This window comes from Rhizopus delemar, genomic scaffold (assembly GCF_000149305.1).
Source record: "Rhizopus delemar RA 99-880 supercont3.1 genomic scaffold, whole genome shotgun sequence".
NCBI lineage: Eukaryota > Fungi > Mucoromycota > Mucoromycetes > Mucorales > Rhizopodaceae > Rhizopus > Rhizopus delemar.
In genome coordinates, this window is record NW_027137827.1 from 1,332,914 (window position 1) to 1,345,627 (window position 12,714).

At 33.3% G+C, this 12,714-nt stretch overlaps 5 protein-coding genes across 5 annotated transcripts; 3 read left to right on the forward strand and 2 right to left on the reverse strand.

Annotated features, from left to right (window-relative positions):
• Window positions 1-1,640: 1,640 nt before the first annotated feature.
• RO3G_00528 (serine/threonine-protein phosphatase PP2A catalytic subunit) lies at window positions 1,641-2,856 on the forward strand (the record flags this gene model as incomplete). Its single annotated transcript, XM_067655119.1, has 6 exons — window positions 1,641-1,742; window positions 1,809-1,872; window positions 1,926-2,245; window positions 2,313-2,564; window positions 2,613-2,731; window positions 2,784-2,856. The coding sequence occupies 6 exons, from the start codon at window positions 1,641-1,643 to the stop codon at window positions 2,854-2,856; spliced, it is 930 nt and encodes a 309-aa protein (XP_067511220.1).
• Window positions 2,857-6,726: 3,870 nt separating this feature from the next.
• Window positions 6,727-8,010, forward strand: RO3G_00529 (uncharacterized protein; the record flags this gene model as incomplete). Its single annotated transcript, XM_067655120.1, has 2 exons — window positions 6,727-6,984; window positions 7,030-8,010. The coding sequence occupies 2 exons, from the start codon at window positions 6,727-6,729 to the stop codon at window positions 8,008-8,010; spliced, it is 1,239 nt and encodes a 412-aa protein (XP_067511221.1).
• Window positions 8,011-8,410: 400 nt separating this feature from the next.
• Window positions 8,411-9,139, reverse strand: RO3G_00530 (uncharacterized protein; the record flags this gene model as incomplete). Its single annotated transcript, XM_067655121.1, has 2 exons — window positions 8,411-8,650; window positions 8,801-9,139. The coding sequence occupies 2 exons, from the start codon at window positions 9,137-9,139 to the stop codon at window positions 8,411-8,413; spliced, it is 579 nt and encodes a 192-aa protein (XP_067511222.1).
• Window positions 9,140-10,107: 968 nt separating this feature from the next.
• Window positions 10,108-10,614, reverse strand: RO3G_00531 (uncharacterized protein; the record flags this gene model as incomplete). Its single annotated transcript, XM_067655122.1, has 2 exons — window positions 10,108-10,291; window positions 10,346-10,614. 2 exons carry the CDS (start codon window positions 10,612-10,614, stop codon window positions 10,108-10,110), a joined length of 453 nt encoding a protein of 150 aa, XP_067511223.1.
• An 825-nt stretch (window positions 10,615-11,439) lies between these two features.
• RO3G_00532 (uncharacterized protein) lies at window positions 11,440-11,613 on the forward strand (the record flags this gene model as incomplete). Its single annotated transcript, XM_067655123.1, has 1 exon — window positions 11,440-11,613. One exon carries the CDS (start codon window positions 11,440-11,442, stop codon window positions 11,611-11,613), a length of 174 nt encoding a protein of 57 aa, XP_067511224.1.
• Window positions 11,614-12,714: the final 1,101 nt, after the last annotated feature.

The window sequence follows — 12,714 nt, forward strand, 5'->3', positions numbered from 1 at the left end:
ATTTACTCGGATATAGCAGAGAAAGATAATAAGAAGCTTCTAATAGAATGTGTTTTTGGGATTTGAAATCGTTTTTAAGTTGATAAAGCTTTTTTTAAAAAAAATGCAAGGTCATTTATCACTGCTATCAGTTTTAATTAGAGTTTCTAGTGAATAGCTTTTCAACTACCCATTATGTCATAGATATTTACAATTGAATTGATATTCAACTGATATAATGGCATTGAAAACTACAACCGACCATATCAGAAATAAAAAGGACCTATAAAAAATAAAAGATGGCCGTGAAACTTCTTGATTGAATTAATTATATTGTGTTTTGTAGATAAAATTCTGCATTATATTTTCTTGAAAGATGATAAATAAAATATATATCAGCTTCCTTTGTATTCATTAATTGTTCTCGGTTTGTTCCCCACTCGAGGAAAACAACAAGGATAACTGCAAGGAATTCCGGACGTAGGATAAGTATAAAGAGTTTTTTATCGGCTTTTACAAGTTTCTCAATAGCATATAATAAGACTTGCTCTACTATTTAATTTGATTAAATATAAACCATCTGAAGAAAAGAGACTCGTGATCATCAAGAAGTCATTAACAAAAAAAAAAAAAGACAAATGGATGTTATAAACTAGAAAACTAATAGGTGATACTATGAGAGAATGTGTAAAAGCTGCTTTATCTCAACGTCCTACTTATCCAATTATTTTGGGCCATAATGACCTAATCTAAAATAAATTTTTTATCACTAAAGGATAAAGAGAAATCAATTCTGTCAATTTTATTTCAACAAAGAGAGTCTCAAAAACTTTCCTGTTACATTTCAAGAGTATTTGAATGCTTACAACAAAAGATAGAAAGATGGACTTGATCTTTATTAATATGCAAATGTCCAAAAACATTACCCAATTCAGATAACAATAAGTCGAATTTCATAGATAAGACATGATTTGTCAAAAAACCCACATCTGTATCTTTCCACTTCATTTACTAGTCATAATATTTCTGAAGAGCATTTTCACCATTTCTCGAAACATATTTAAGAGTGAGGTTCTCCAACTATTAGAATAAAGACCCTCTTTATATAGTTATGAATGCCATGCTGTAAAATTTCTAAGCCCTTGGATCGTTCTTGTAGCCTATCTGAAAAAATTCATTCAATGTTGTTGGTAGCTTTTCCTTATGAAAACTATGATAAACCCAAAATGTTTAGTAGTTAACATACAAGGCTCCCTGTATCTATCGTATGGTTGACGGAGTGGAAGGTGAAGTTGAGGTTGTAAAGGCTCCTTCACTCCACGCTTTATTTTCAGTTTTAATATGCAATGATTTTTTTAAGTCCTATTTCTTCAGATCATCGGAAAACCTTATCGTCTCTCTAGGTAAAATTTGAGAGGGAACCATTAGCAAATAAGTTCAATCAAAAGCAGAAGGGCGAGGCAATCACCTCATCTTCATCTCTCATTCCATCAACCGTGTGATTTGGTTATTGAAAACTGCAAATTAGATAATTAAAGCCCGCTAATTGGACAGTCTCAAAACCGCTAAAATGAATTAAAAAACCGCGAATTGGCACCGGGAGCAGTGTATGGATGTCATCCATTTTTATTCTCTTTTTTATTTCTTTTCTTAAACACACGATGTCTGCCTCCAGTTCAGTGGCTGATGTAGATGCTTGGATTTCTCAACTTCAAGATTGCAAACAATTAAGTGAAAGCGACATTAAAAAGCTTTGCGATAAAGTAAAGAAAAAAAAAATAAAGTTTTAAAAAAAAAACATTCAATTATTTAAATTATACTACACAAAGGCGCGTGAAATTCTTATGCAAGAATCCAATGTACAGCCAGTCAATTGTCCAGTAACAGTTTGCGGTAATAATACAAAGTAATCTAACATATGTACAATATATAAATATTATTTACAGGTGATATTCATGGGCAATTTCATGACTTACAAGAGCTTTTCCGTATTGGCGGTAACTCACCTGATACAAACTACTTATTCATGGGTGACTATGTTGATAGAGGATATTATTCAGTGGAAACTGTTACTTTATTGGTTTGTCTCAAAGTGAGATACAAGGACCGAGTTACTATCCTTCGAGGTAACCACGAATCACGCCAGATTACTCAAGTGTACGGATTTTATGATGAGTGTTTAAGAAAATATGGAAATGCCAATGTATGGAAAATGTTTACAGATTTATTTGACTTTTTACCTTTGACAGCACTTATTGAAGATCAGGTTCGAATTGCAAAAAGACAAAAGCAGCGTAAATGAATAAATTCAACTTACCTTTTATTAACTTTAGATATTTTGCTTACATGGTGGTTTATCACCATCTATTGATACACTCGATCAAATTCGCTCGCTGGACAGAATACAAGAAGTACCTCATGAAGGACCTATGTGCGATCTTTTGTGGTCTGATCCTGATGATAGATGTGGTTGGGGTATATCCCCTCGTGGTGCTGGTTATACTTTTGGTCAAGATATTTCAGAAACATTTAACCACAATAACGGCCTTACGCTAGTAGCAAGAGCTCATCAGTTGGTGATGGAAGTATGTAAACTTACTAATATAAAATAAAAGATCGCTAACTCTGTACAGGGATATAATTGGGGACATGATCGAAATGTAGTGACTATCTTCAGTGCACCTAACTATTGTTATCGTTGCGGTAATCAAGCTGCCATTATGGAAATTGACGAACACATGAAATATACATTGTAAGCGTATTATGGAATTGATCTGATTTTTACTAATTTATTATTGGAATAGCCTTCAATTTGATCCTGCACCAAGAAAAGGTGAACCTCATGTTACCCGACGAACTCCAGACTACTTTTTATAATTATGTGTAAAGAAACAAATTAAAAACCAATTTTGTAGTGCTTAAAATTGTAATATGAAGTGCTTTTTTAGATAATGTAATTATACTTGAGATGATTGCTTACTGTTCTTTATTTATTTTCCACTGATAAAAACCATTTTATTACATTTGCATTATATGAATATATATATTGAGTTCCATGTGACTTTGACTTCTTTGCCATGTGTTCATACTAGAGTTTGTCGCATTATATGCTGTTCGGTATCCATGTTGATAAACCGAGTTTGATCTTAAAGCTTGTGCTATAAGCATTTCAAGATTAGAGCTTTCCAACTGCATTTTTATTGTAGATACAATGTTAAAGAAGAAAAATTCATGCATGTTTTTAAAAGCAAAAATACTGACCATCAGTACTAAACTTGAAGAATATTATTAGATGTAAATATTATTACCATCCGAGCAGAATAATTAAAAAAGGAGTTGAATTCTACCATAAAACGAATTTACTGAGGTAAGGAACATCTGAACAACCACGGATTATAAAATTCAATGATAAAAGCTATTGTGGATCTCAGCAAAGTATGTGACACAGGAAGTTGGAAATAAAGTTGGGATGACAAGTAAAGGGCTAACAACATAGTGACACAAAAATACATTGGATGAATGTTAATTCATAGATCGATTTTTCAATAAAAATGTATGGTTAAATTCCAAGAACTTTGGTTTTAAAGAGATTTCGGTTTCAAGAGAACACTAGATAATGATAGACATAAACATATATATTATAAAGGTAAGTATTGCTTTACATTGATTTATCAAAATTTGAAACTACAGATATAATACACCAACTCTTGTCTACCTTGAATACCTAATATGGATCAACACCGATCAACGAACTATATTCTATAAAGAAACTATCAGCAGGCTTGAAAGCTCGGTTAACATTCATTCACAGGATCAATTCTCTGTTTATGGCAGGGCACGCGTTGCTAATACATTTATACTTTCCAATTTGTGGGGTTTTCTGCGTATTACATGACTGCCAAAAAGCTTCTATAGCAAGGCGTCTTCTATTATGTATCAATTCGTCACTCGTAACCTGTTTCCAAGGATGGCTCAAACAACTTTAGAAGAACCAAAAAACAATTGTGATGTTTCATTAATGAACTTGGAAGTCTAGCAAAGGTTTTCCAGTTTTGATATATCGATCCGTTACTGTTAAATTGTCATCAACGGATACTGAATTTCCTGTACAAGATGCTGGCATTTACTTTGCAATCTTCATTGGATGTTCCTCCACATATCATCCCTATGATATTTAAGTATTGTTATCCTATGGTAACATGAAAGGCTTCCAACCACTAATCCTTATATTTACTGCTTTAGACTTCTGTTCTCACTCACTTACTGAAACTTACGTGACAATATCACCACAGACTAGTCTACTCATTCCCTACAATGATTATATGAGAAGAATCACAAGAAAAATTCAGGTTTAACAAATTCCTTCAAGCACAAAAAAGATATTATTTTCTTCAACGTGATTTCTTTTTAAATGGTATACAAATCAAAAATATGCAACATTGTGGCTCTCTTAGTATTCTACAAAAAATCAAAAATGCTACTCTTATTGGGAACCTTAACTTTAAGTCGTTTGTTGCATCTTTATTGTCAGCTGAACTGAATGGCTTTGAATTTGACAATGAAGATCATCCAATTGAATCAAGTATCAACATTGATCTATTTATTGAACAGATGAGCTATGCACAAATCACAAATATAAGCCACAACAACTAAAAAGCTTTATCACTAATCCTATGCATCATATTCTCAGAAATGTATAGTACAGACTTCTACGTAATGATCCACTCGATCCAACTTGCACAAAACTATCCCAGCAAACGAAGAAGACAAATATTGTCAATTGTGCACATTACCAGAAGCAGAGCAGCATATACTCTTTATTTGCATTCAAAAACAAGGCCTACGGAAAGCGGCTTTCAAGAAATACTTGTCAAATCCTAAAGATCCTAACTGCAGCTCAATATTCCAGGATTTATCTACACTTAAACTATCCAGTTATTATATCTTGCATTATCATGACAAGTTTACAATCTATGATTTTTTTTTGCTACAGTCATCAGATTCATATGGAAAGCCCACTGGTAATAACTTTTTGAACAGGCCCCTGCCTTGGATGAGGTTATTATCAAATAAATCCAAAAGGAACTATTGAAACTGTCTGCCTATAAATCTTCATGCTAGTATCTTTTGCATTTTCATAACAAGTCACTGATTCATACACTTAAATCACTTAATCCTTATGCTGTTTGACGAGCTTTAATAATTAAAATGTTCATCCATAAAAAAAAAAGTTCAAGTATTGATCTTCCACAATAAATTTGCTTACACAATTTTTTTTGCGTATGATTTTTTATTTTCTAATATTACGATCCTAAATGGTTTTTTAAACTCTAATTACTTTTCTTTGTATTGACCTGATCTGGGCGGACAAATATGTGTATATCATCCCCCATTAGGGCCTTTATTTACCCGCACATTTTGATTTCTGATACTTTCATAGCAATACATACCGAAAATCATTTCTGATTAAAAAAAAAAAATGCAAAATTGACATTTTTTATGACAAGCTTGGTCCTTGGAAATTGCCCTCATCTAGACGGCATCAAAACAAACCTGAAAAATGTTTAGGTCTTATACGAACTAGCCAAGTGATAGAAGAGTTTTTTTTTGTAACACTCATACATCCTTTTGGTTTCCTAAGAGCTGAACTCCAGTTTGAAAATATAATCTCATCGGATCTATTGGATGACCTTCCTGTAACGAAAATAACCACCAAATGGCCTAGAAATCTTGATATACTTCCTATAGAAAGTCTTCATCTTCCTATTCCATGTTCAGTAACGCTTTCTTGGAATGAGTTTTGGCACTCCTCAATACCTTATCCAGCCATTACAATTTACCATCACACTCTCACTTACATAAGATCGTGCCGCACTCTAACACATGAAGGATATTTATTGCATCGAACAATCGAAACCGACAAACACTTCATACCATCCTGTCCCAGTCAAACAGCCTATGGAATGATCTAGCTCATCGTTTCTTGAACAATTTTCAATGCTATCTTATGCACAATTGACTCGATCCAGTCAAACAACATCCAAAAAACTCGCTCATTGAAAAATTGACCTCATTCACATAGTAACATGCGGCGTTCTGAGCTTATGACGATCACATTGGAAATTTATTTTTGAAAGAACGTCTTTTGATTAAATAAAGCTGTGGCAAGAGCATAATCAATCAATTTCTTTCTGGAACTCAACTCAAATAGAGCCCTCATATATGCAACAGTGCAACACCACATTGACCTCCTTATATTATCTTTTTGTGCTTTATATTTTTAATCTTTAAAAATGTCTGTCTACAGGTGGTACTAGAGTAAAATTCACGCAAAAAAAGCCCCTATTGTACAGAACTTTAATTTGAATAGGCGATCAGTAATATTAAAGTTAAGCTTCTGAACAAACTTTTCACTTAGTTTTTGTAATAGACAATAAATAAATGTGTGAAATAAATGATTAAAGCTTGACATATTTGCAGAGAGTTTTTTTGTTTTTGTCTTTATAGGGTACCCAGAAATGTAAGATAAATTGAAAGAAAATTTTATGATAAATTGAATTACATTGTGAGAAGATAAGAAGTTTTTGTCTTGTTCTGTGAAACAAAAATTCATTCCTCGTTTACAAGCTTTTTGTACCATCTATCATTAATTTGAGGCCTTTTTTTTTTATTTATTTATTTGAAAAATATTTTTATACACCAGCTCTTGATCTTTTCTTCTTCTTCCTTTTAAGGTTTCTTTAGAAAATGCTTTCAAATACCGTCCTTTCTGATAGCTTTGAACCTTATATACAGCAAGACTTACAAAGTGAATCAATTGCATCCTGTAATAAATCAGTGGCTGACTACTTTTCTTTTAATGGTTACACGAAACAACCAAATATCATTAGTAGTCAATTTCTTGAAACAAATGACGCTGTCTTTCATCAATACATAGATTTTCTCGCCACACCAAATCAAATAGATGAAGGAAATAAAAATGATGAAAAAGATTTGGAGGTCAGAGTAAAAATATACAAAGCTTAGGTTAGATATTGACATCTATTCTAGGATTTTGTTACACTATCCTCGTGTGGTACAAAAAATGCTCAAACTATGGAAATGTCTTGGGATAACTGCTTTACATCTTTATCTTCGCCTGCATTACATATCAACTCGCCAGAAATTGATAACAGATACATTGATCTATCGACCCAACAATTAATTCTTCCAGGTGCAGAACAGTTCAGTCAGAGGTTCATTCAAACTACAAACAAATCGCAACATTGTCCTGAACTAAAGGCTGTCTCTTTCCAAGAGATGGCATACCCTTCTCCACCACAACTTTTTACAAGCAAAATTGAAATAGATAGTAAAGGGCTGGGAAATACACCAATTGACTTTAACAATAACATGCAACTATATCCCAAAGGCTTTCAGCAAGAGACAGTACAACCAATCAAAACAGAGCTGCTGATGAAGAATGGTTCTACTGTGCTACCTTTCAATGAAATCTCTGACCCACAGATAAAACGAAATCATCAAAGCAGTATTAGTATGTCTGTACCACTCACGCCATCTCAACCAATTATTAACAAGAAAAGAAAGTTACTAGCAGCCAAAACGGATATGATCTTCTCTCCTAAACATACATCGTCATCATGTTCATCAGCTCCCTTAGCTTCTCACCTTCTACCCTCTCAAGCAGGTATAATATCACAACCAATTGTTGATCGTCGCCGTTCTGCACATAAAGTAGCAGAGCAGAGAAGAAGAGATGCGCTGAAGCAAAACTTTGATGCCTTGAGAGAGGAAATAGTTGATGTGTTATTAGCTCAAGCTGTACAAAAAGGAAAACTCGAAACAAAAAATAGAGACCTGATTCGAAGAGAAAAAGAAAAAGAAGTGAAAGCAATGAGCAAAATCTTAATTGTTGAGCAATCCTACAAACGCATTGTTCAATTAAAAGCAGAAGCATATGCTAAAGATGAAAAAATAAAAAGAATGCAGATTGAACTCGATTCATTAAAACAAAAGATTTCAACGTTATAAAGACACTATCGATAACCTTAGCATGAAAACATGGACTCATTAGCATTCTCAATATTTGAACCCTTTATAGAAAGACCTTGGCACAAAATATTATATCTGTTGCCATATATTAATAAACACATAGAAACAATCTTTCTTTCTTTTCTATAGATGAAAATTTTAATATACATAGAAATAATCTTGTTTATTTATAGTGTTTTAATCTAAATTGGGGTGGTTTAATAAAATAAATTAGGCACTTTAAAAGATAAAAGAGACAAATGCGAACTTTTTTTGAGACAAGTGAACAAAACAAATTAGACAATGCAAATTCTTTTTTGTTGGGGATTGCCAAAAAAAAAAAAAAAAAAAATAGACGAAGCAAGCCCCTAAACTGTATCTGTAACTAATGCAGCAGTAACTACAAAGGATTATTTGGTATTTTCGTCCGCCGACTAGTGCTAGCTGATGATGATGATATATTCTTTCTTTTAGAGTTGGTGGAGAGTGATTTCTTCAATTTGCAGAAACGTTCTAGTCTTTCACCATTTGTACGCAGGCTAAAAAGGATATGTCTAAAGTTTAATGTAGCAGCCATATCACAATTCCAAAGACGACGAAGAGGAATTTTAGCAGTAGCTTCTATTGTACTGGTCGCAACCTTTAAACATTGTTGGTTTTTGCACCTGAGCAGAAATTATGAAAGCTTATTCTTTTTCTTTTACTAGCATATAAAAAGCACTTAACTTAAAAGACCATGATGATCTGCAATGAGATGCTTTTCTCTTTGATATGGTCTAGGGTTCTGTACTTTTTTAAACGTTTCAAGTTCACCGTTCCGGCAAGAGGGGCACAGACTAGAAGTCTGGAACTCGTCAAAGAGATACACCTGTAAGCCATCTTTGGCTAGCATTCTTCTCATTCCGACGTCTCTCATAGGTTCATGATGCTTTACATTTCCTGCCAACCAGTTACTAAGTATTAAGATAGTATCTTTCCCAAATTTCTCTCTAAGCTTCTTGGCAAGCCGTTTGTCTGCTTGTTGCTGATTAATAAAACTTGAGAGCTTCATTTTTCTGAAGGATAAGAAACCACCAGCACACTGTTCTTCTTCTACAGAATGATCTTCAGTTAAGTAGTATGCTTTCATGACTGAGGTAACTTTGACTCTTTCTTGAAGATGCTCGACAAACCTGTCTTTATTGACAGTTGAAGATTTGAAATGAAGCAGGGAAAGCTCGGCTACAATTACTTCATCTCTCTTCAAGTTGTTCCTGAGCTTCCTGAATTTTCTGGATTTAGTTTCGATTGCGTTTTAGTTGTTTGTATATCGGTAAATCATTTTATTTTCAGCAGTACTCTTTTCATGCATACAGTAAAACAAGTCTCGACAGCCAGGATCAATTAATACACATTTGCCAACACTAGCCAACAACTCTTTTCCCAACTTCTCAACGTACTGGAATTCGTCTGCTTTAATAGACTCTGACTTTCTGCCACTGCTGCCACCTTTTTTATTTGTATCGTAGCTTTGCTTTAGCACACCTCCGCCATCTGTGTATATCGTATCTCTAAACTTCATGAAATTTCTTTATTCTTGTGATTTCATCGCCTTTGATGTAACATCAAAAATGGCTCCCCGTAATTGCGATTGTCAGCGCTTTTTTTTTTTTTTTACTCGTTTTGAGAAAAAATTTAAGACAGGCTTAGGAGATATACCTCAAGGCTCTGCAAATTAACAGAAATAAAACTAGTGTTATAGGCAGGAGTTTGTTGATGCGTAAAAGGCTGAAAAATACAGCGTGTACGATCCAAATGATTTTTTAGTTTTCTTTATTATAGATTGTTTAATATTCCTTTTTCAAAAGCATTTATGTAAGTATGGTTTTTCTCTGGCTTAGCATGGGTTATTTAGCCTATCCAAAGAAAAAAGCGACTTTAATTGACGGTTGGAATTCAAAAGTCCAAAATGAGCTTCAACTCCAGTTTTGTATGGTTCATCAATAGCTGAAAACCAAAACATATCTATACCATTTCTCTTTGCCAAGCATAATGTGCTCAATAGAAAGCTAAGGTATAATGCTTGATTAGTGAAAGCTTTTTCATTTATGATTTGGCTTACTCTTTCTGATAATCTGAACGAGGAATAGAATCACCAAATACTGCACCTTCTTCTGGCCAACCTGTTTCCGAAATACGGACTACTTTCCCATTGGACAAACTTTTTACGTGCATATAATGCTCAAAAAGGGTATTAGGAGCTTCACTAATGTTTGTTCCTTCCCAATAAGGAAAAGCGTTCCTATATTAAAAATTTATAAGCTGATTGTTTGCTTCGTTTTTGTAAAATATTTACATCATGATAAAATCAACTGCTGAAACGACATTTGGCTCAAATTTGTAATATACATCGGATGTTGTTACTTGAATCCCCAGAGGATGAACAACTTCCTTCACTTGGTTTATGTATTCAGTTAACTGATCAGATGATACATCACCTCTATAAATAACTTCTGACCCAACAATAATAGCTTCTATATTTTGTACGTTGTAATCTGATACAAGCTTTTTCAAAGAGACCAGTTCTTGAAGGAACGAATCAGTTTTGTCAATCCACATACCCATATAAAGCTTCACTCCATTGGCTTGCGCAGCCAAAAGGGCATTTTCCCCCAAATCACAGTCTTTCACAGAATAAATACGAACATGACTTGCATATTGAGATAATGCTTTGAAATCTGAATCAAGTTTATCTAGATTTGGGCACGCGTCGCGATTTATACCATAGTTTAAGCCATAAAACGCTGCGGAAGCTACTGTACTTGTGATGTAGAGCCAGTAAATGTTAATTATGAGCAAAACAATTTTCATAATAGAAAGAACAAGGAAGAAGGAAGCTGCGTTATTTGATGAGCTATGAGGGATTAATAAACCTTTTCTTGAATCACGATAAAGACGTCATCGAACTGATGTACCCCTTATTTACTATATTCATGTTTTTAGCTAATATTACCCTGATTGTTATATTAAATTTGATTCCTAAAAATGTACTAATTACAGGGACTGTAAGAAACCCACATCATATGGTCTTGACAGTGAAAATACTGAAAAAAAGTGTCGGATATTTACCAACACTGGTTTAATGCATCTTAATGTACATAGTTTACAGCAGCGCATTTGGATCGCTAATCATATTATACAGTTAAAGCATACAGTAAGATTAAAGATTAAAAATGTCCTACAAATGCATATGTTTGTCAAGATTTTTTTTAAAAAAAACTGTATAAAGATCAACTTTTTTTTGAAGGTGAGTCTTGCAACTTAACTCTACTTAATTATTTAAACAATAATAACAAAAAAAAAAAGATCTATTTAACTTAAATAATCATTTCAAAAAGTAAAGGCGGAGATTTAAATTTTGAGATCGTTCAAAAATACTTCTGTTCAAAAATGAAGTCCGTCTGTCTTTTGGAACAAACTGATTCAAGAATTTCTTTGGCCTACCAACGTTGCTTCCATTACCTCCTCTATTTACTCCCTCAATTTTCTTCACTTCGATCCAACACGACCTATCAAGAAACATCTTCTACTGCTATCATCATTATTGCTCTATCTGAGATATGAAAGGCTCACTGGAGGTATATATTCGACTCTCAACCCTTTCATTCTGACACTATCCTCACCAACACAAAATTTGCTGTTATCAAAAGAACCAACGAAGATTCCTCTTTTGACTCACTGCAACACTATCTCACTCGTCAAGTTATATCTCTTATACTGTTGCCTATATTTTTATATCTTATTATTATTCTTTGTATTATTTTCTTACAATCAATTGTTGAACACCGCTTCTTATAGTCACACTATAAATACGTACAACAAATAAAACTCATTTAAAAAAAATGAAGTCCTCGGCATTATATCCATGTCCTTTTCAAACGACTTGCTATTCACTGTCTGGATGTACATCGACATCTCTGCATACCAGAAGCAATCTTGCATTATTGATCATTTCTTTTAAACATGCTCCCAACACCCTCTTTTGTCTCCTCAAATATAGCAATCTCCTAGATATATCGATGGCTGATCATTTGTTTTATGTTACATGAACCAGATCAATTATATCGCTGTGCCTCTACCCCAATTCATAATTCCTCTGATATTAGGTGACTTTTCAGCCCATTATTTCCCTTTTGTCTTTTTTACTCTTATTCTCGTAAGTTTTTTTTCTATGCTTTTCCACCTGATGGGTTGATCTATTTCGGGACAGAAAATCTATGTGTTATGTATTCAATTGGATTTTAATAGATAAAAGCTATGTTTAAACAAAAATGAGGTTGTTTTCATATTTTATATATTGCTTAGTAACCTTCTTGTAAAATCCTTGGAATTTATTTTTATATAATGAAGCGATAGTTCCTTGCTTCTCTTCTTTTTCCTATTTATAGTTACTTTACAGACATTCAAAATGAGTATAGTTTTTCACAAAGATGGATAATGGCATGTTGTTGACGAGGAATTATTCGTTTTCGAAACAACAAGTTCTTGTATTCGTTTTCTAAAGAATAAGCCCTCATAAAGGTCTTCTAATCCTGTAATGCATCCAACTATAGATGAAGCGAATAGTGAAGATGCTGATAAGAAGTTATGTAATAAATAACACTATATATCTGACTCTGATGATGAAGAAACTAGATTTTTCAACTTTTTTTAGTAGAAGCTCAA